Source organism: Taeniopygia guttata, chromosome Z (genome assembly GCF_048771995.1).
Source record: "Taeniopygia guttata chromosome Z, bTaeGut7.mat, whole genome shotgun sequence".
Lineage (NCBI taxonomy): Eukaryota > Metazoa > Chordata > Aves > Passeriformes > Estrildidae > Taeniopygia > Taeniopygia guttata.
This window is the reverse complement of record NC_133063.1, coordinates 16,924,117-16,943,904: the sequence shown is the minus strand read 5'-3', so window position 1 is coordinate 16,943,904 and position 19,788 is coordinate 16,924,117. Positions and strand designations below refer to the sequence as shown.

The window sequence follows — 19,788 nt, the reverse complement described above, 5'->3', positions numbered from 1 at the left end:
GATTTATGGGAAACAATACATTTGTTTTGAACCATAGGAAAAGCTTATTTGCATAAAAAATGTTCAAGATATTGAAACTATCAATACTTATTGAAACGATCAGTAGATCAACTTTCAATAAATATTGAAACTATCAGGCAACTTGTTCATGCTTGGTAGCTGATGATCTGGCTCTTTTTTGCTGTAAACTCTCATGTTGCCCACTGTACTTTCAACCTACATCCAGAGTTCCATCATTTTTCTTAACAGATTTTCAGTAGCAGATCATTAATTAAATTCCATCTAGCATGGAGATCAATGTGCAGAAGTCAGCAAGCGCATATATTGATTCAAACAGCTTTAATGAAGCAGATGTGAAAGTAAGAAATATTTCTTTATAGATGTGAGTGAGAAAATTAAAAAAAAAATATTTCTTCAAAAATGGCACTGAAAAAGAGCTAAAGTAATATATTCTTTGGAGAAAAAAATAAAGAGATAGTTCAATAACATAAAAGACAGGTGAAAGACGGTGCAAATAATGTGAAAATGAAAACTTATGGGGCTCTGGGGCTGAGAATAAATATACTTATTCTAAGAAATAAAGTGCTAAGAAAACGTGGCTGGAGAACTGAAAAGGGAAGACCATGTAGCACATGTTCTTATTGTTATTATCCTTCCCCAGATTTACAAGATTCTTTCTTCCAATTCAGGCAGGATTTCCACCTGGAGTAGTGAATATTGTGCCAGGCTTTGGACCTACCGCTGGAGCAGCAATTTCTCACCACATGGATATAGATAAAGTAGCTTTCACAGGCTCTACAGAGGTACTATAACAAATGCAAGAAAATATAAGCAGGAAATGTGCCCCTCTGTTTCCCAGCAATGATTTAATGTCTAACTTATTCTGTATAATTATTTTAACTCTCTTCTTTCTTAAGGCTGCTAGTTTGTTATACAAAGTCTGTTTAATGATTTGTTGGTTATTATTAACTTTAAACATATATCAACAATGTTTGTATTGCTGGAAAGCCCTTTAAACAAAGGCAGTTCATGAGATACAGTAGGTCCTAGTATACCGAGCATATTTTAAGTCTTACTCCTTTAAACCAAAACTTTTTCATAACATTCTTTTTTTAAGAAGTTCTGTTATCTTTGAGTTTAATAACAATCGGATGGCAGGAAGGTACCTAGGAAATCTCATTCTACGGTCTGCACAACTTCAGGTGAGGTGACAGATTTTTGGTATTTCAGTGATACTTAGTGCCATCTGGGTGGTCTTAGAACAGTGTTTGAATATGTAGCTGTTTAAAAGGAAGGTCACTGTTAATTTTCCCTAACCTTCACTCTGAAGAACTGTGAGTGCTATAATTGAATATTTCTCATTACAGGCTATAGCTAAGATTAAGGATTAGCTATTTCTTTGCGACAGTTCATTATATTGTCTGTCTAAATGCATGCTAAATGGAAAAGCTGCCATCTGGTCTCAACTTCTTGGATATAGACTCCAAAGACTAATATCATTGCTTCACGCCAGAGATCAGTACACAATGAGTGCAAGAGCTATGTTTACTTTCAGAAACCTTCAGCTCTACAGTAATGGGAAATGAAAACAACCCCAAACCCTTACATCTGAGAAATATCCCCACAGACAGTGACAACTATAGTTCCCAGTGCCCAGTGAACCTCCAAAGGCAGATTGACCAGAGGGTTTTTCTAGTTTGGTGACGGTTCTCTTCCAGCAGCGCAATTTAGCAATGAGAAATGATGGCAGGAAGGCTGACAGAGGGAGGAAGGTTGCCTAATGGCTGCTACACACAGGTAGTTAGACATCAAAGACACGAGAGCTACAAGCAGATTTTTCCTTCACAGTTTTTTTCCAGGGTAACTCACAGTAAGAAGTTCCTTCAATCACATAATCAGTAGAAAAAAGCAGGGTAGGGGTTCTAGCCTGCAGTGTTCATTTTCTCCTCTTCATCCATCCAAGAGAGAAATTGAAAAGAGGAAGAGTGTTCATGCAGCCAGTGCAGATTTTCTCATAAACTTTGTACATTAAAGAGCCTTTCATGTATAAAACAAAGGAATTTTAACCTAACGAGAGTAACAGGTAAAGCAGCAACCTGTGCCTGCTTTAGATTAGAGATACGTGCAAGCAGAGTGGTAGTAACCAAAAAAACCCCCATGAATCTTTGGCAGTTAACATTACAGGGGGAAACTCTTCTAGAAAACATTTCCAATTCATAGGGTACAAGTCCCCTGTACCCTGACTCTTTTCTGTTGTTTTATTTTTATTTATTTTTCATTTTATTACTGGGATAGTAGAAATCTCTTAACTGATTTTCACTTTTGAGGAAATCAGAAAAGTATTATAGAGGCATTATGAACTTCTTGACATGAAGCTGTCCTCTTCCTATCTTTTAGGTTGGCAAACTGATTAAAGAAGCAGCAGGGAAGAGCAATCTGAAGAGAGTTACGTTGGAACTTGGAGGAAAAAGTCCTAACATTATATTTGCAGATGCAGATTGTTAGTAGCAACTTTATTATATTAACTAGTACTATTACAAATCCAATGCACTTTTTCCTTTTCCTTTCCTTTCTTGTCAGTAAATTATTTTAACCTTTTCAAAAAAGAAGTAATTTTTAATATTTTCTGGTCATGCCATAATTTCAAGTTAGATTGCCACCAAAATTGATTGCTCCTGAATAGATGTAGAGCTCCGAAAGACCGTTCACTCCTAACGTAATTTACGATCATCCTAATGAAGCATGAATGAAGAATGAAAAGAAGATAGAAGGATCTTAAACAGGTTTATTAACTTTCTGTCTGAATACTCTTCTTGACACTCCTGAGAGGGCAAATAATATTAAATCTACATTTCCTACAGAATATCTGAATGTATTTTCGTCCAGGAATACCATGATGCTCTTGAGAAGGGTAGTTTAGACATAAGTAAATTGTTGTATATCTGTGTTTTAAAGAGCCATAAAAATAAAAAGTGCTAGAAAGGGAAAATAGATGGATGACAAAGGTTAGTAAAGAATTTATGACGTGACGATTCAGGTTTATGATCTTATGATCTTTCCGTTTCTTTGCAGTGGATTCTGCTGTGGAATTTGCCCATATTGGTCTATTCTATCATCAGGGACAATGTTGTATAGCAGGATCTAGGATTTTTGTGGAAGAGCCTATTTATGATGAGTTTGTTCGCCGAAGCATTGAAAGAGCAAAGAAGTATACTCTTGGGGATCCTTTGAAGCCTGGTGTACAGCAAGGCCCTCAAGTGAGTAATACTAGATGTTTTCAGCCTAATTCTGTCATGACACCACTATTCTAAACCTACTGTTGCAGTAGTTTCAAGGTTAAGTACAGTTTTGTAGAGGTTAGTCTGGAGTACAAAGAGGAAGAAATGAGATGGATTGTTGTCTGTACCAATATCATAGGCCTAAGGTCTCTTTCTCTTTTTATTATTGAAGAGTAATAAATATAAAACATTGAAATGCTTTGAGAAAGTTCCAATGCAAGATCTGTAAAAGTGCAAGTGCAATCACCTGTGTCATGTTAGAGCTTGCTAACTTTTCATTCAGATGGTGCCACTGTAAGTGACTAGCTTGAAGAAATAAGACTTTCAATATCTCCTTTTTCAAGGCCCTAGACTTTTATTATGCTGCTCTCAGTTATAGAATATTACACAATTAAAATGCATGAGGGTTTTTTTTCCCTTTTTTTAAAAGATCATACCAACAGCTTTCCCATCAAATGAATGTTAAAATGCAGCATTAAAAACTATTGCTACCACAATGCTTTGAACTCAGCACTATTACAATAGTTCTCATCTAGTCTTATTCCCACATCAGCTTACACTGCAGGACATGGAATAATAGCATGGGAAAAAGTGCTGTAGTAGAGACAAAGAAAAATTAGGAGACAAAGCCACTCCCATGCATTGATGGAGTAACATATTCTTTATTGGTTATCACAGTCGTTTTGAATAATAAAAGACAACCAGTAAATTGGAAAAAAATGCACTCCAAGCCACAAAATATTTGAGAAATTTAAAAATATTATTTTGATACCCTGGAATATGTTTTGATACAAGAAAATAAATTCAGCAGAATAAATTTAAAAGTCAAAGGGCAGGAAGATTCAAAAAAGTCAACTCCCTTTGTCTAGTGTACAGCTAATACAAATTTAACAGAAATGCTCTCTCATATTATTGTGGCTTTTACTGAGTTTGAATTCATGCTAACAATTTAAATGAGAGATGTAAATACACTCCTACTAAAAAATTAAGGAAGTTGAACATGTGAAAAAAGCAATAATGAAAATATTTGAATGAACATAAAGACTCTTTTCTCCTCCAGTCTCGTAATTTCCTTTTTTTGACTTATTTTTATTCTTAGCAACCTTTAGCTGAAGCTTAACTATTTTACAGTTTAGAAAATGTACTCCCTTTAGATCTGGGTACAATTTTCCATTAAGTGGGTACGATCCCATTTTATGGAAAATTATAATTATGGGTATAGCTACATTTCTTTTATGGTAGTTATGTCAAATATCCCTCTGTGTCATCAGATCCTTGTTGTGCTTTCTAGAGTAACTTTTTCTAGAAACAAAAAATTATAACCTCCATCAGATCTATTCCCTGTGGTGTATTGTCACAGAGAAAAAGCCATATTTTTCTCCAGTTCATAGGGACATTATTCTTGATTAATAAGGTAGAAGACCAACTGTTATCAGTGTGCGTTGTTTTCATTCCTGAAATATATTTTCATTTAGATTGATAAGGAGCAGTATAAAAAAATCCTGGAGCTAATTGAGAGTGGGAAAAAAGAAGGAGCCAAACTGGAATGTGGAGGAGGTCCATGGGGAGACAAGGGTTATTTCATCCAGCCCACAGTTTTTTCTAATGTTACAGATGATATGCGCATCGCCAAAGAAGAGGTAAATAAATTTTCAGTAGTCTCTTCTCTCACTGGAAGTTGTCTGTTTAAATATCTATACATAATATTCATTTAGAAGGTCAAGTGACTACATGAAAATTCTCTCATTAAACCTGCTGTTCCATCCTGGTGCTGTTTGAACTGCTTTTGTTGTTTTTTGGTGCCCATTTCACCAGATTGCTCAAGGAGGGAGAAGTGTCTGAGGCTGCCCTGCCAGCAAAGGCTCCCACAGTAGATAAATGCTGGGGTTTGGATTATTTGCATTGCTCCATACTGTCCATGTCTCACATATCAAAGTCACAGTGACCTGAAAACCTTGGATGCACAGCTTATGAATGTTCTACACTGCCTAAGGAGCCACTTGATTTTTCTATGCACCAGGTGGTTACTTTGCAACATGAAAAACTAATAGGATTGTGCTTCCAGAGGCATTTTGTTTGTGGCATTTCATTTTGCCCCTGTGGGATTACTTAGATCAGTTTGCAGATGTGTCTACACTTCATTGAAGAATCTGCTGCTGTCCCAACTAAGATGACGACTCGAGCACCAGTGACTGTCTGGAAGGAACCAGAGACATTTGGGAATGCCCAGCTGCCATCTGAGCTAGTTCTCTACACAAAGACTCAAAGTCATGACCTCTTTGCTGTTCTTTTTTTACATTTACTTTTATTAATAACTTCTGCAATTGGGCTGCAATTGGTGTCCATTATACTACTTCATATTAGAAAGCTGATGCAGTCTCCTAAACACACTTGCTACATCCAGCAAGAGCCAACAGCCTGAGTTAAAATTAACATCACAGCATTTAGAATTAATTGTGACAGGAAGAGGGTTGTAAAACATGACAGGCCTGTATGAGACAGAATTTGGGTTGTTTCCACCATACTATGAGTCAAGTAGGAAACAGTACAGTTGCGATTTTTTCACAGTTCTGTTAGTTACCCTTTGGTCAGCAGTACCAAATAAATAATAAATAAATAATATAGTCAGCAGTATCAAATAAAATAATATTAATAATTAAAGAATGTCTGAGTTTTGAAGCTCACAACTTGAACACTGGACTAATGTTCAGTGGTTTTCTGATCTACGCAAATCAATCCTTAGAACTCTAGCTAGAAGCCAGCACTAAAAATTCAGTCAAGTAGAAAGCTCACAGTCTATGGAAATATAATTAGTTAAATGTTGTAATGCCCCTGTCAGCCTACATATGATGTTCTTGATGTTCTGTGATAGGCATGGGTACCTCTGGCTGAGAGCTCTGAACAATGGTAACAGGAAAGCTGAACCTGAAGGACTATTCTCTTACTTGACACCCACATGGAAAGCAGAATTAGCAGTTAAACTTGTTAACATTCTCAGTTGTGCAGCTGCCTGCAGGAATAGAATTCTAATAGTAGATTTAGGTGAATGAAAAATTGAATGTCTTTCTTGACTTTAAAAATGCAGTTTGTTCAGAAAACACAAGTTTGTAGGTAACCAGTAGCACACTGTGACACCATATTAACTACCTTTATGATGGATGCCTTTTGATCATTTTTTATTTGTTTCCATTATTCATTTATTGTTTTATGAACTATTTATAATAGGTAATCTTGACTCCCTTCATATTGCAAAAATCTTTATGCATATTTATAGCCTTTTTTAGAACTTATTCACTCTTGACTGAATAAATTCAGGAATAAGGCCATCTTACAGAAGTAAACATAAAAACATCAATTACTTCAAATAGTAAGTTTTCTAGTTCACTTCATATGTTTACATGTGTTTGATACAGATATTTGGACCTGTTCAACAAATCATGAAGTTTAAAACCATAGATGAAGTTATCAGGAGGGCAAATAATACCACCTATGGCTTAGCAGCAGCAGTTTTTACCAAAGACATTGACAAAGCATTGACATTTGCAGCTGCCCTTCAGGCTGGAACAGTATGGTAAGTAAAGCTTTTTTAAATTCTTTAGATCTTCAGGTGTCAATGGCACAAATTGTAAGACAAATTCACAGTATTTTGGGTGGTCTTTTTTTATATTTATTCCTTGTCATCGTTATAGAGGTAGACCATTGTTCTGTTTATCTTTCCCACGTTTCCCTATTTAATGTGTTACTAAAAAATTACTTCTTGTTAGTCATCATACCATTTTCTGATAAACTTAGTCAAAAAAAAAAAGGAAATTTACTTGCTAAAAAGAGAAGGAAACTAAAGAAAATGCTATGAGAGTGCCCATCACTTCAGGATCTGGGGACGGCCCAATAGATAATTAATGAGATCAGTTTTGGTATTGTGTAAAAATAATCTGAATCTGAAGTTCAGCAGCCATTAGCCTGGGCAGAGCCTTTCCCATTTTGTAATGGGAAAGGTTGATAAAATGTGATTGAACAAAGAAAGGATATAGAAGCTAGGAGAATTACTACAAGGACAGCTATTTGCAGCAATAGAAGAGGCATCCTATATGGAGCTGGAAAATAAAAAGCTAAGAAATGAAAGAGTGAAAGCTTGGAGGCATAGCAGGGTCTAATGACAATCATTGACAAAGACCTGCATTTCCCTACAGTTATTTCAATGCATCAGAAGGAGAACAACTAAGTTTTCTTGAATGCAAAACCTGTGTCAAATTTACATTTTATCTGAAAGCGCTTGCAGCCAGCACAAATTCCTGCCCAAGTCCTGTGATCTAAGAACATAAGCTTTCCAAAAATAAGTTAACAGTCTTGCCTTCCGAGTTGGTATTCTTTATATGGAAGAAAGTTTAGAATAGAAGTGGAATATTTGGGATTTGCTCTTACATGATCGGTGGTCTAGGAATCCTTAGCTATGAACAGAATCTCTTTTGTTGAAACCAGTAGAGTGGCAAGGAGGATAGAATATAAGATATGAAAACAGAGAATATTTGATTGGATAAGGTTGTAAGACAAAAAGAGCTTCTCAGCAGGGAAATGGGATGCATATTTTGCCAAAATTCTTCATACCTAAAAATTTGCCTGTGAAATTCCTTTCTTAGTCATTATTGTGTCTTTGTTTTCTCAACCACAATACAGAATAACTTTTAACTGAGAACCAAAAAATTTCCTAAATATATAGTGAAGCTATCCTGAGTTTATCTATTGGAAGAGTAGATAAACTCTTCTGCAGAACACTTATCTGTGGATAACCTTTTGGGAGAGAGCTTATGTACAAATCAGAAATTTTATTGCAATAATCAGAGAAAAATACGACTATCTCTGGACTTGAAGATCCTTGTTCATTTTAATACTCTAATAATAACTGTAGTTGCTTTTGATGCTTCATTTATCTCAACTTCAAACTACATTTATTTTTGCAAATATACTTAGATGTTGTTTGTGACTATGACCATAGGCTTTTTGGAGGTGATAGAAAACCTCTGATTTGTCAGAAGTGAAAAAAAATTGTTTCGCACTGTCAAAAGCAATTATCATGTTCTTCCAGGGTAAATTGCTATAGTGCACTCTCTGCTCAGTGTCCCTTTGGAGGTTTTAAGATGTCAGGAAATGGACGAGAAATGTAAGTAAATACTTTTAAAGCTTTGGATTCACAGGAAATTCAAAATTAAATTCCAAACCCTGATTTAAAATATGCACAACTAGGATGTCCAGTTTGAGATTTTGGCAAATAAGTGTCTAGAGTGCTTAGAAGCATCATGTTGTCAGAGGCAATGTCAACCAGCAATTCCTTTACAAAATAAATCAGTAAATTTCTTAGAGGCACATTTTTTCAATATTACTAATTTGCAGTCTATCATGGTTGCAGTATACTGGTAAGCAAAACTGACCATTGTGTTTATGGTTTACAGTTTTTGCATATATAGAGAAAGTCTCATTTTCATTTAGATTAATCTGTGGGTAGTTTGTGAAATCCTCTTTAAATGCTAGGTTTTGAAAACACATGGCTTTCCAAAATCCTTGATTTAAGCAAGATTTTTCAGTTAAAATCTGTGAAACTAATATTTTTACAGTATGTGCCAGCCAGGTCAAAAGTTTTGATGACAATAATCCTCTGTAGTCTTTGGACTTTTGTTTTTTCCAGAATAGAAGCAGAGTAGCACACATATATTATAAACTAATCAAATTTTTTCAAACCCCTGAGTTTTAATCCAGTTTCAACTTGAATCATATCCAGTCTTACTTGCATTTTTTGTTAAAAGTGCCATATGTACAAGAACAAACTAGTCATAAAGCAATGAGTAAAATCAGTATACATAAGCCTTCTTTTTTTTAACACTTTTAATGAACATAGAAGTGATAAATATATATATATATAGGTGAGGCAATTCAGAGCTTCTCTTTATGCAGTTTCTTCAGAGATAAAGGGTAGTTTTTCAGACTTGCTCATCACTGGGCACAATCTGCTTCTGATGGCAAAGCTCCCACTGACTTCAAAGGAAACAGTCAAGCCATTGTTGAGAGCCCTAGAAACCTGGAAATTGAAACCCTTAAATAATTTAGGCCATTTTTATCAACTACAGCTTTGCCTTTGTTGGGTGCATGTGCCAATAATTGGGAGATAATAAATTCTGAATTACAGTCTTTTTCAGAAATACTTTTTGGATTTATTTGCTGGAAATTACAGACTATCAAAAATGTTCTCTATAACAGTGCATGTTGAAGAAATGAATCTTTCATGCTAACAAAGATTTTAGGTTCAAACTCCCAGCTATCAGATCAATAAAAATATTCCCATTATAGGACAAGGAAAAAATCATCACCAGATAGATGTCTGTCATGAGAAAATTTGTAAATATGGGACAACCATTTCGGAGAAGTGGAAATATGCGTGCAAAACCTACACTAAAAAAATTAGGATGCGGTTGGGTTAAACCACCGACTTCCTTTATCCTAGAATAAAATTATCCATATAATTCTTGGAGTGATAATGCCATTATGAATTAAACTACCGAATGTCATATACTAACAGACTTCCTCTCCAAAACTGAAGGGAATCTGTAAACATTTTGGCCCAGAACAGGTGTCCTGAGCACAGATTCCTTTTTTGCTTATATATTTATCTAATAAGACAGCAGTGAGAACTGTGTAACATTATAGTGTAGCAAACCCTTGTTCCACAGAGCAATCAACTGTATCTAAATAGCTTGAGTACATCAGATGTCACATAGTTAGGAGTACAAACAAGCGCCATCTCATCACTGAAAACATAAAGGTGAAACATGCTCATAACATGCCAAAGATTTCAACTCTCTTTCACTGTCTCAGTTTTCATCATGGAATAATTTTGTTTCCCATTTATTTGAGATGAAGTTCCTATTCTTTGACTTTGGAGAAAGCTCTTGACATCAGGAGAAGAGCTTTACAAATAGCTTGATGAACATACTTGTGAAGATCTAACATGCTCTTGATTTGCTGTACAGAAATCCAGCTTAGAAACACTCTAAATTAAACATCAACCACAGAAATAAAACTACTATCTCTGCCATTTTTCTCAGGAGACCATTGCTGTAGCTTTTCAAAAGGTTTCCAGCCGCAGTCTAGCTGCACAGCTGTCTTCCAAATATGCCCAGTGTACTTGTTATATATCCAGCCACTTGCACACTATCACTGAAAATCCTATCCAGAAGAAAACTCATATAAAAAGCATTAGCATAAATGCTGCTCTTGGTTCTCTTTTATCTAGGGGAGAATATGGACTTCATGAATACACAGAAGTTAAGACTGTCACCATCAAAATCCCTCAAAAGAATTCGTAATGTTTTTTGAGGTGCAGGAATTAACATCTTCAAATGAATCTGAAAAGGCTATCTGAATTCTTAATTGCTTTGTTGTCCAAGTGATGCATTAGCTTTTCTGCATTCTGACTGTATAAGAGGTACCTTGTTACATTAACAATATAAGGAATAGCATAGAAAAAAAAAAAAGTGATTAATTATGAAAAGATATCTTTAATGTCTGGTTCATAGCTAACTAATTTTAAAATTAAAATACAGAAAGATCTACTCTTGTTTGCAGTTGTAGTTCTCTGTAGTGTTATGAAAATTTTCCTTTTTCAGTATATTTTACAAGTACAGTTTAAATTTATGTGGTTTTGTACATGTTAGACATCAAGTTCCCTCTGCATTTGCTTTGTGGCCTTAACAAAAACACTAAAGAGTAGTTAGCAGATGTTTCTATGTTTCTATAGATAAATGTCTCAGACTATTAAAGTTTTTCATCATGCTATGTGAATGTAACCTGTATAATGTAAAAAAAGTATTAAAATTCACCTACAAAACCTAGTACTTCTCCCTTCATTGGTCTTTTCTATTATACCAGTTTAACAATGTAAAATGTATCACAGAGTCATCAGTGGTGTGTTCAGGTCGTCAGAAATAAACTACATCTGCTATATGGAGGCTAAAGACCTCAGTATTTTGCCAGTATTATAACTGGAAAGTAGACAATTTGCAAAGAGCCAGCACTTGGCTTTGCAGTGGAAAGTACATAACAAATCTTAGTAGACATATGAGCAAGAAAGAGTGACGAGAAAGAAGAGGAGGGCAGGGGAGGGAAGGCAATCTCCTTTGTGATTTATACCTGCTACATTTCTCCTGTACTCACATACTTTCATGTAACTTGCCTCTCTTCCCTCTTCTTCCCTCCTCTTATGAAGTTACTTATGAAGCAAATTCATAAGACGTAGTTTTCAAATAAATTGAATTCTGGTCCCATATAAGAAACAAGTAAAAGACTAATAAAGGAAAAGAAAGAAGAGTAAATTGAAAGTAATAGTGTACTATGAAATAATTAGCAGAGATTTTTCTGCAAGGATAGTAGACAGAAGACAGAACAGAAATAAAAATAAATGACAAATGAAGTAAAAAAAACCCAAAAAAATCTTTAAAAATAAGCTGCAGATAAGAAAAGAATGGCAAAATTATCTGAAAGTCTTCAAAAGTGGCAATGAACATAGTATTAGTGAAAACACAGATTTGAAAACAAGGATTTCATATTTTAAAAGAAATGAAAAGCCATTTGTAGAGTTGGTGGGTCCTCAAAAATCTTTACCATTCAAATTCTGCATTCATTCAAAAGTAGAAATTTCAAAGGATAAATAAGTCAAATTACATTTAGCTTACCTCTTCATTTTCTCATGGATCAGGAGGACAATTCTGAAACTGTATTCCTGATCTTCCCAACTTAAACTCTTTCCCTGGAAGAAGGATACAAGGGAGCAGAATGAGATTTGGTTTTGGTGACATTAAGCCAGCTGGCCCACACATGGTTTCTGGTATGGTCCAGTGTAACCATTCAAGTTTTAGAAGCAGACTAGGGCTGGTCAGGGTGTCCTTTGGCAGCATAGGCGTGCAAATCCAGTCCTACCCATGGTGCCTGTGACTGCAAGCCCAAGCAAAGAGTGACTTTGGAATATAACACAAGCAAAGGGAAAACACAGCATAATACAGGGCTGTAGGAGAAGGACCAACTGGACCCTTGTATGCATATATACAGATATATTTTCTCCTTAGAATGTCTAAAATATTTTAATAGTGTTCCAAAAAATATTGTAAATATGTATTTTAGTTCCTGTCTGACAGTCTTGATAGGTAAAAGAAAGCTGGCAATGGTCTTGTTCTGTCAATTGTTCTGTCAATTTTATTTTTTCAATGTAATCAAAATGTGACATCTAGTAGCAACTTGAATTTACCATATTTCAAATGCTTTGAGTCAGAGAAGTGCTTTCATGTGTATATTGTGTATGGTGGGGTCAAGGAAGGAGAAAGAAAGAGGTAAAAAGGGAGAGAGGCAAAGATATTCAGCTGAGGTTTTACACCCAAAGTTTCATCAGAGTCAAATAGATATTTGGATTGATGTGATGACACACTGAAGTTGTTCCCAAGAGATGGCTATGTAAAGATACACACTTTTTGGCTGTAAGCTTGAGGAATTCAATATGTGTGTCATTCCCTTAAAGAGCTGAAATGTGTTTGAAGGAGGCAAACAAGGGTACAATAAATTTCATAGTCCAGTCTAACTTACATAAGCACATTTGTTCACAGTGTAGAATGATGCCCAAGCCAAAAAGAAAAAAATACTATGGTCCTATTTGTTCCTCAACTGCCAGTTTACTGACTCAGAGGTCAGGGGTGGATTTTTCTCAGAACTGTAGTACTGCTAGTACTAATCACTCTGTTAATAAAAGAAAAGTCCTTTCAAAGTGTTTTTAATTATGTTCCTAGTATTAGAGTCTCCAACTGATGGTGAAATATCTTTGCTATGTCTTTGAATTACATCTATACATGGGTATGATGACTTGTGATCTGAACAGGAATAAATGAGAACTTAAACTCTGCAAATATTACACAGGAGATTAAGGAAGCCCTTTCATTCTGGGATTGAATTGTTATCATGTTACTCCCATTATGTGCCAAAGCAGCACCATTGAAATTTACTGGAATGAAACATAAGAGCACTAGTTGATCTCTATGTAAATATTCTTATAATGTTAGTGAAGCTGTAGTGAGTATTTCACAAAGGATGAAATTTAACGAGAGAAATCAGCATGTCCTTTCAAGGCCCCTGAAAACCGACTGCTAATGTCAGCAGCAGTTATTAAATTTCTATTTCATTTTTGAAACCATGATATTTTTCCAATAGTTCTTGAAGGCAATGGCTATCTAGGTAAATAATGTAGAGAAACATTCCAGAAGATTTAAGTGGGATTATTTCTTTTCCTAGTAAACTCTTTTTCTAATCCCTTAACACTAATAAAAGCATACCTTTAACATTCATGGAAGTATGACCAAGGACATGATTTTGTAGTTTTATTGGAAAGTTATTTGTTTCAAGGAATTTTATACCACATAGAAAAGCAAACTCTAGAAACCTGGACTCCTTAGGGCTATTTTCTTGCCAACAGTGAGGTGATCCCTACCCCTTTCCCTCCCTCCAACACACTAATTTTTTTTAAGAGAGAGGAAGCTTTTGAATGGCAACAGAAGGATAGAGGCTCCCTTAGGCTATTTCAGTCAAAATAGTGAATTTTTAAGGAATTATCATTCTGTTTCATGAAAGAAAATTACTGATAATCCTGGACTACCAGATATGCTGGCCTTAAGACAGACAAGAAATGATATAGAAAAAATATTCAGAGCAAGAAAGGCATCTGGCTTGGATAAAAAGTGAAAATTCCCTGATGAAATAGGTTTTAGGGAAGAATTTGAAAGATGTGAACTTGGCAACCAAAAGGTTTTTTGGGGAGAAGAGGAGGCCATCTGGGACACAAAGGATAAGTGCAGAAAAGACAAGTACAAGAAAAAAAGTAGAAAAGGAAGGGAGCAGTAACAGAAATATAAGTCCAATGAGGAACAAAAGCAAAGGAACACCATGAGATTATTAAAGCTCTCACTATAAGATCTTTTTATAATTTTGAAGGATTTAACATGAACTTTAGTAGATGAAGTGTTCTTCTCCAGCCCTTCTATCACCATACTTGTTGTCAGTCTACTTCTGAACCACCCAATTCTTCTGCTCCTCCTGTTTTCATTCAAGTCATGGTACAGTTCTCTTGATATTAGTGGTTTTTTGCACATATTCCCCCACTGAAAACTGAGATTTGGGTAAGTCCTTATTATGAAAACTCCACTATAAAATAAAGCAGTAAAAATTCTGAAAATTTGGAAATAATAGTTCCCTGAGAACTTAGTAGGAGCTCTGAAGGACTGAATTATAACTTCTGCTATGCTGAGAGAAAAAGAATGGTGAATATAGTACTCTGCAAACAAAAGAAGAAAATCTAGAAACATGACATAAACCAAGTCAGTCAGTTTAATATTGCATGAAAAATAGGGTAGGAAAATGATCTAATAAATAGAACTGTGTAGAAGATGATTTGACTATTGAAAGTCCGGCTTATGAAACAATCCTCAAAGAGCAGCAACAATGATACCTATACAGTGTGTGAGTTTGTCCTGGAGGGAATGGGCTAGAGAGTGACCACACAGCCACACCACAGACAAAAATGTCTGGCCTCAAGAAATAAGAAGCCACAACTCATGATAACCAGGCAGCTTACAGTGAGGAGCAAAGGTCTTACAAAGGGTTCTGGGGCCAGTTGGGAATTGGCCATGCAGACCAACAGTTTGTGATTGGCCAGAAGGCTTCTAGAAAATTCTGTGAGAAACTATATATATGCATGTCAGCACCACTTTGGGGTCTTTTGAAGGAGCCTCTTTATGTTTTGTTTTACGCCTTTGTTTATGCCTTTTTTTTGTTTAATACAATAAATAGCAGGTCAGAGAAATCACCAGCAGTTGGACACGTGCTTCAACAACACAGTACTATAAACTGGCCGTGCAAGAGGAAGAGACGATAGCTGGTTTTGCACATCACTAGCAGGCAAAGCAGAGAGATTTGACAGAAGTATTAGCCAAAATACCATAAAGTTGTCCTTGACAGAAGCTCAATAGAAGCAGCCAGCTCTCACAAGAAGAATGATCAGTACTGAGGATTTTTTAAAGGAAGAAAGCTAGAACTGATAGCAACAATGAGAGGGTTTGTTTTCTTATTTTAGCTTATATTCTCATATTGGTTATAGTTCTATGTGGAGCATAAGATTATGACTAAATAATAGCTTGACAATTACAAATTATCAGTACACCCCGATCCAAGATGGCTCTTGTCATGAAGAGCAATTTGACACACTCTGACAAGCTTTCAAGTCATTAAACATAGTGGCACCTGACTACCTTCCTTTCACTATCAGCACAGAAAAATCCCTTACTTTCTCACATTCTTTATGAGTGCTATTTCATTTACTACTTTGATAATACAGCATGGCCCATACAGCACAAACCCTGCGGCAGCAAACAAAACAGTGCCTTCAAACCTTGCCAAATGTTACAAACTATTGAGGCCTTACCTATGGTCTTCTTGCATGTTGGTGACCCTGTTATTTTGGACTCTACGTTCATTCTGAATACAGCTTTTTATAGTATGCAGTGCCCTACGCTTATGACTAAGGAATACGCTACAGTGACAGCAAGAATGATACTGGCAAAATTTGAGCAATATTTGAGATGTATTGCCCTTGTAAGAGAAAAATGTCTGACAGGGAAATAAGTGAACCAAGTGAGAACAAACAACACTGTCCACAATTACCTATATTCAAGAACAGCAAAGACATTTTGGGAGAGTGAAACAAAAGAATGAAAGTGTCATGTGAACCTTCTATTTGGAGCATAAATATGTCACATGCACAGACATGTTAGCACCTACTTTAGAACTCATACCATGGACAGGCATGGTGTGTGTAAGCACTGTGTGTGCTAAAGAGCTGACTCCTACATAAAGGATCTTAGTCTAGTGTGTTGATGGCAATCTTTTAAAGGCAAAAGTTCCTGTGAATGAACAATCATGGTCTAACTAAGAGTAAGGAGGTAGAGGAGAGAAGTATTCACAGCTAGCAAAAAGAAATTCCATGTAAGGAAAAAAAACGCCTAAACACTTAGCTTTTTTTGCTAGTGTCCCTTTAATATGATTAAGAAATAACATTTTGGAGTTATTTACATGCAAATTAGCCATTATGGAAGGAGTCCCCTTTATTGAGCTAAAGATACCTTGCAGTCTGATAAACAGCTTGTTTCATGTCTTATGTTTTTGCTGATGTTCTGAGGGAAAAGCAAGGCTTTCTTTTGTTTGTCTCCAGACCTCAGCAAACAAACAGAAGAAAATTGAATTCAATGATCTTAGAGGTATTTTCCAACATTAATTATTTTATTCTACTAAAAAAAAAAAATGCCATTAACCTAAAGAGAGGTACAGCTCTTTGAGAAATCATCCTAGGTGTATAAACCTTACACTCAGTAAAGCAGGATATGTGTTTTCCTCACAATAGGTTTCTTCAATCTTCACTCTGTAACTGCACTCCTCTTCAAAGAGGTCTACATAATGTTATACAAAGTAGATACAAAATAAACCGTGTCTGACAATATGTCATTATCTCAAAAATCACCTAGACTGAGTCCTTTTCTATATGTGATGCACTAGCCATCACTAAGACAGCCTTTCTAAAACCTTCAATATTTTATCTTTCCATTTTCCCTGCCTCTGAGAGTATATAGGCTTTATAGCTGACCTCCACTGTCTTTTTTAATGCTAGAAATTGGGCTGTTTAAATACATAACTTTATGGACACCAGAAGACCACCTTTTAAACTTTTTATCCAAATGAATAAATTTTTATGAGACTTGTTTGTTGCACATGCTATTTATTTCCTTTTTTTCCTGTTTATACTTTACTGAAAGAAACACCTAAATTTAAGTACTAAACATGTGCAACACAAATATGAGTTCCTATGTAAGTCATTTTATTATGGAGTATATTTGCCAGAACATGGCAAAATTTTATTACATAGAAGGAGATTATAAAAATAAAAGACTTTGACAGATCAGACACACAGGAAGAAAGAGACATATGCCTTCTCTGTCTCACCAAACATGCCTGCCCAGGTCAAGGTCACAATGATTTCACTGCCTCTTCCATTGCATACTTCCCTGGTAAACAAGCAACTGCCTGTGAGAAGAGTGGGGTAAGTCAGTCTGATGCAGATTTTTTTGGGGGTTTATGGCACTAATGCAGTTGGAAAGCATCTGGAAAGAAGAGATTCACAGCTCATTAAGAGTTCCTTCATGTCATTTGAAGACCGGTGTGGAAGAAGCCAGTTGTGTATTAAAATTATTGACTCCTCATTTCCAAAACTTTCCATCACCACCAAATCTAGCAAAGTCTGATCTTTTTCACTGTTAAACTTAGCATCCAGAATTGTCCAAGCTGGCACTGCTTTGTCAATAGCAGAGACCACTTCTGAATACTCTATAGCCTTCACAAAATTTTCAGTCCCATCTACTAATATTTTTTAAACAGAGTATTTTTGAAGATACTGAAATAAAATGTGCATCTTTAAAACTTATCTTTGTGTTGAATGGAATTTATTCGTGGAATAAATTCTTTTGAAGTTGAGACTAGTAAAAGTGGTATTTAGCCAGGAAAATGTAAAAGAAATGTGAGGACAGGAAAAAGAGCACATCAGTTTAAAGAATCCAGAAATAAGTTAAATATTTAAATCTAAAATTCTTAAAATATAAGAACTATAATAATACATTACATAATTAAACAAAATGTATAAATAATACATTACATAATTAAACAAAAATAATCTGTTTACTTTTTTGTCTCTCTGCAAGAAATCTCACTTCTTTAAAGTATTGACGCACAAACTTGTGAATGTGTGTGACAATTAACTACAATCACCTGGTAGAATCCACAATTGCAAGGTCAAATCTCATTCACAATAATCAGATGAAGCCAGAGGTACTCTAGGGAAGAAGGTGGACAAGATTTTGTCTCCCAAAAGCTTTACAAATTTAAAACAACAAAGCTTGAAAAAGAAATCAGAAAAAAAAAAAAAAGACATAAAATAAATCCAGAATCCTACTGAGGAGGGAGGATATATTTTTATTTCAAGAGAAAAGGTGTACTGTCAATATGGATTTGATACAGAAAACCACCTTTCGCAGAGGTAGAAATAAAATATCTTGTATTATTTAACAGGCAACAAAATATGGTCAATTATGAAGTTTTAGCATTTGTAAGAATGCATTTTTAGTTATAAAATTTGAAAGCAAATGTAAATGAAACATTCCATCCCCATGATATTTTTAAACCATCACCTAAAAAGTCCAGGTCCTAGGATTTATGGGTTTTCCTTATGTATTCCCTTAAGAAGTACAATTCCAGGAAGACTAGAGGTCAGCATATCCATATGAAAAATTTAGATTTGAGAAAAAAAATTCACACTAGCCATAATGAACAGATTCAGAGAATTGATAGCTAATATTAAAGTTAAAAGAAATACAAGTCCAAAAGGCTGAAATGCCTGCAGACATTAGTAATATTGACAGTGACGCTCCACAGTGAGCAAAGGAAAAGAAGCTGTTTGTGGACCTATACAGAAAGGTAGAGCAAATAGTTTGTTTAACTGATGTGCTATTTTATTATACTTTCTCCTTTCTTCCCAATACTAATTAAAGAGATGCAAAAAAGAGCAGAATCATCCACAGATAATCTACTAATATGTAGGATGGTGCTCAGCTCAATCTTTGATGCAGTTATTAATGTGGATTTCAAGAATTTTTTGAACATCTGTTTCTGCTCCTATGACATTTGTGACAGATGGGTCTTATTTCATTTTTGTGGTAAATACACTTGTCCTTTGCCATAATGTAATGCAAAAACTTCCTCAACAACAACAGGAACAAAAAAAAAATAGGCAAAGAAAAATATTCAGTCAAAAGACTACCTGCAGAAGGATTTATAAAAAGGAAATAATCCTTGCCTCAGGGAAATACTGTAACTTGCCTTGTCTGTCAGTGCAATAAGAAACACTTGAATTAAAATAAGTTCTGTAGAACAAGAAAGGATTCCATTTTAACCTAGAATTGAAATATTGTAAATTTCATTTCTTCCTGCAAGAAAATAATACATTTTATGTCACAATCCCATATAAATTATATGCAGAACTACAGTAAAAATTGGTTATTGCTTTAATTTTTTTTTTTTCTTCTTCATAGCAATCTCTCCTAGAACACACCTAGAAGACTGAAAAAATAGCATAAATGTTACCTGTAACATATCCTTGCTGTCTGCAAATATTTCCAGGGGGTATCCTGAGCTCTCAATATCCAAGTAAGCATTTTAAGAACGTTGAAACGGAAGCTGAAAAATCTTGTGTGCTAAGAACCAAGATAACAATTGCAAAACTGATTGCTGGAATTTATCCAATAGGCAACTAAACATAGCACACAGGTAAGTAGGAAGTTTTCTGCATATTCAGGGAACAGCCTGTCCTCACTGGGCTCTGGAGTCTGTC

At 35.2% G+C, this 19,788-nt stretch overlaps 1 protein-coding gene and 1 long non-coding RNA gene across 3 annotated transcripts in view; one reads left to right on the top strand and one right to left on the bottom strand.

The window, feature by feature from the left end:
- Positions 1–11,158, top strand: part of ALDH1A1 (aldehyde dehydrogenase 1 family member A1) — a 31,605-nt gene extending 20,447 nt beyond the window's left edge. For both annotated transcript variants that reach the window (XM_041711262.2, XM_002191217.6), the window contains 7 exons: positions 690–803; positions 2,398–2,500; positions 3,073–3,257; positions 4,754–4,918; positions 6,692–6,849; positions 8,362–8,436; positions 10,561–11,158. In XM_041711262.2, the coding sequence (XP_041567196.2) occupies positions 690–803; positions 2,398–2,500; positions 3,073–3,257; positions 4,754–4,918; positions 6,692–6,849; positions 8,362–8,436; positions 10,561–10,633 (873 nt within the window). In that variant the 3' untranslated portion in view covers positions 10,634–11,158. The remainder of the gene's footprint in view (positions 1–689; positions 804–2,397; positions 2,501–3,072; positions 3,258–4,753; positions 4,919–6,691; positions 6,850–8,361; positions 8,437–10,560) is intronic.
- LOC140681767 (uncharacterized) overlaps positions 1–19,788 on the bottom strand; it is a 104,105-nt gene extending 84,317 nt beyond the window's left edge. Inside the window, exons 1-2 of the long non-coding RNA XR_012052903.1 lie at positions 19,542–19,788; positions 11,999–12,072 (exon numbers count right to left, since the gene is read on the bottom strand). This is a non-coding gene — a long non-coding RNA (uncharacterized lncRNA). The remainder of the gene's footprint in view (positions 1–11,998; positions 12,073–19,541) is intronic.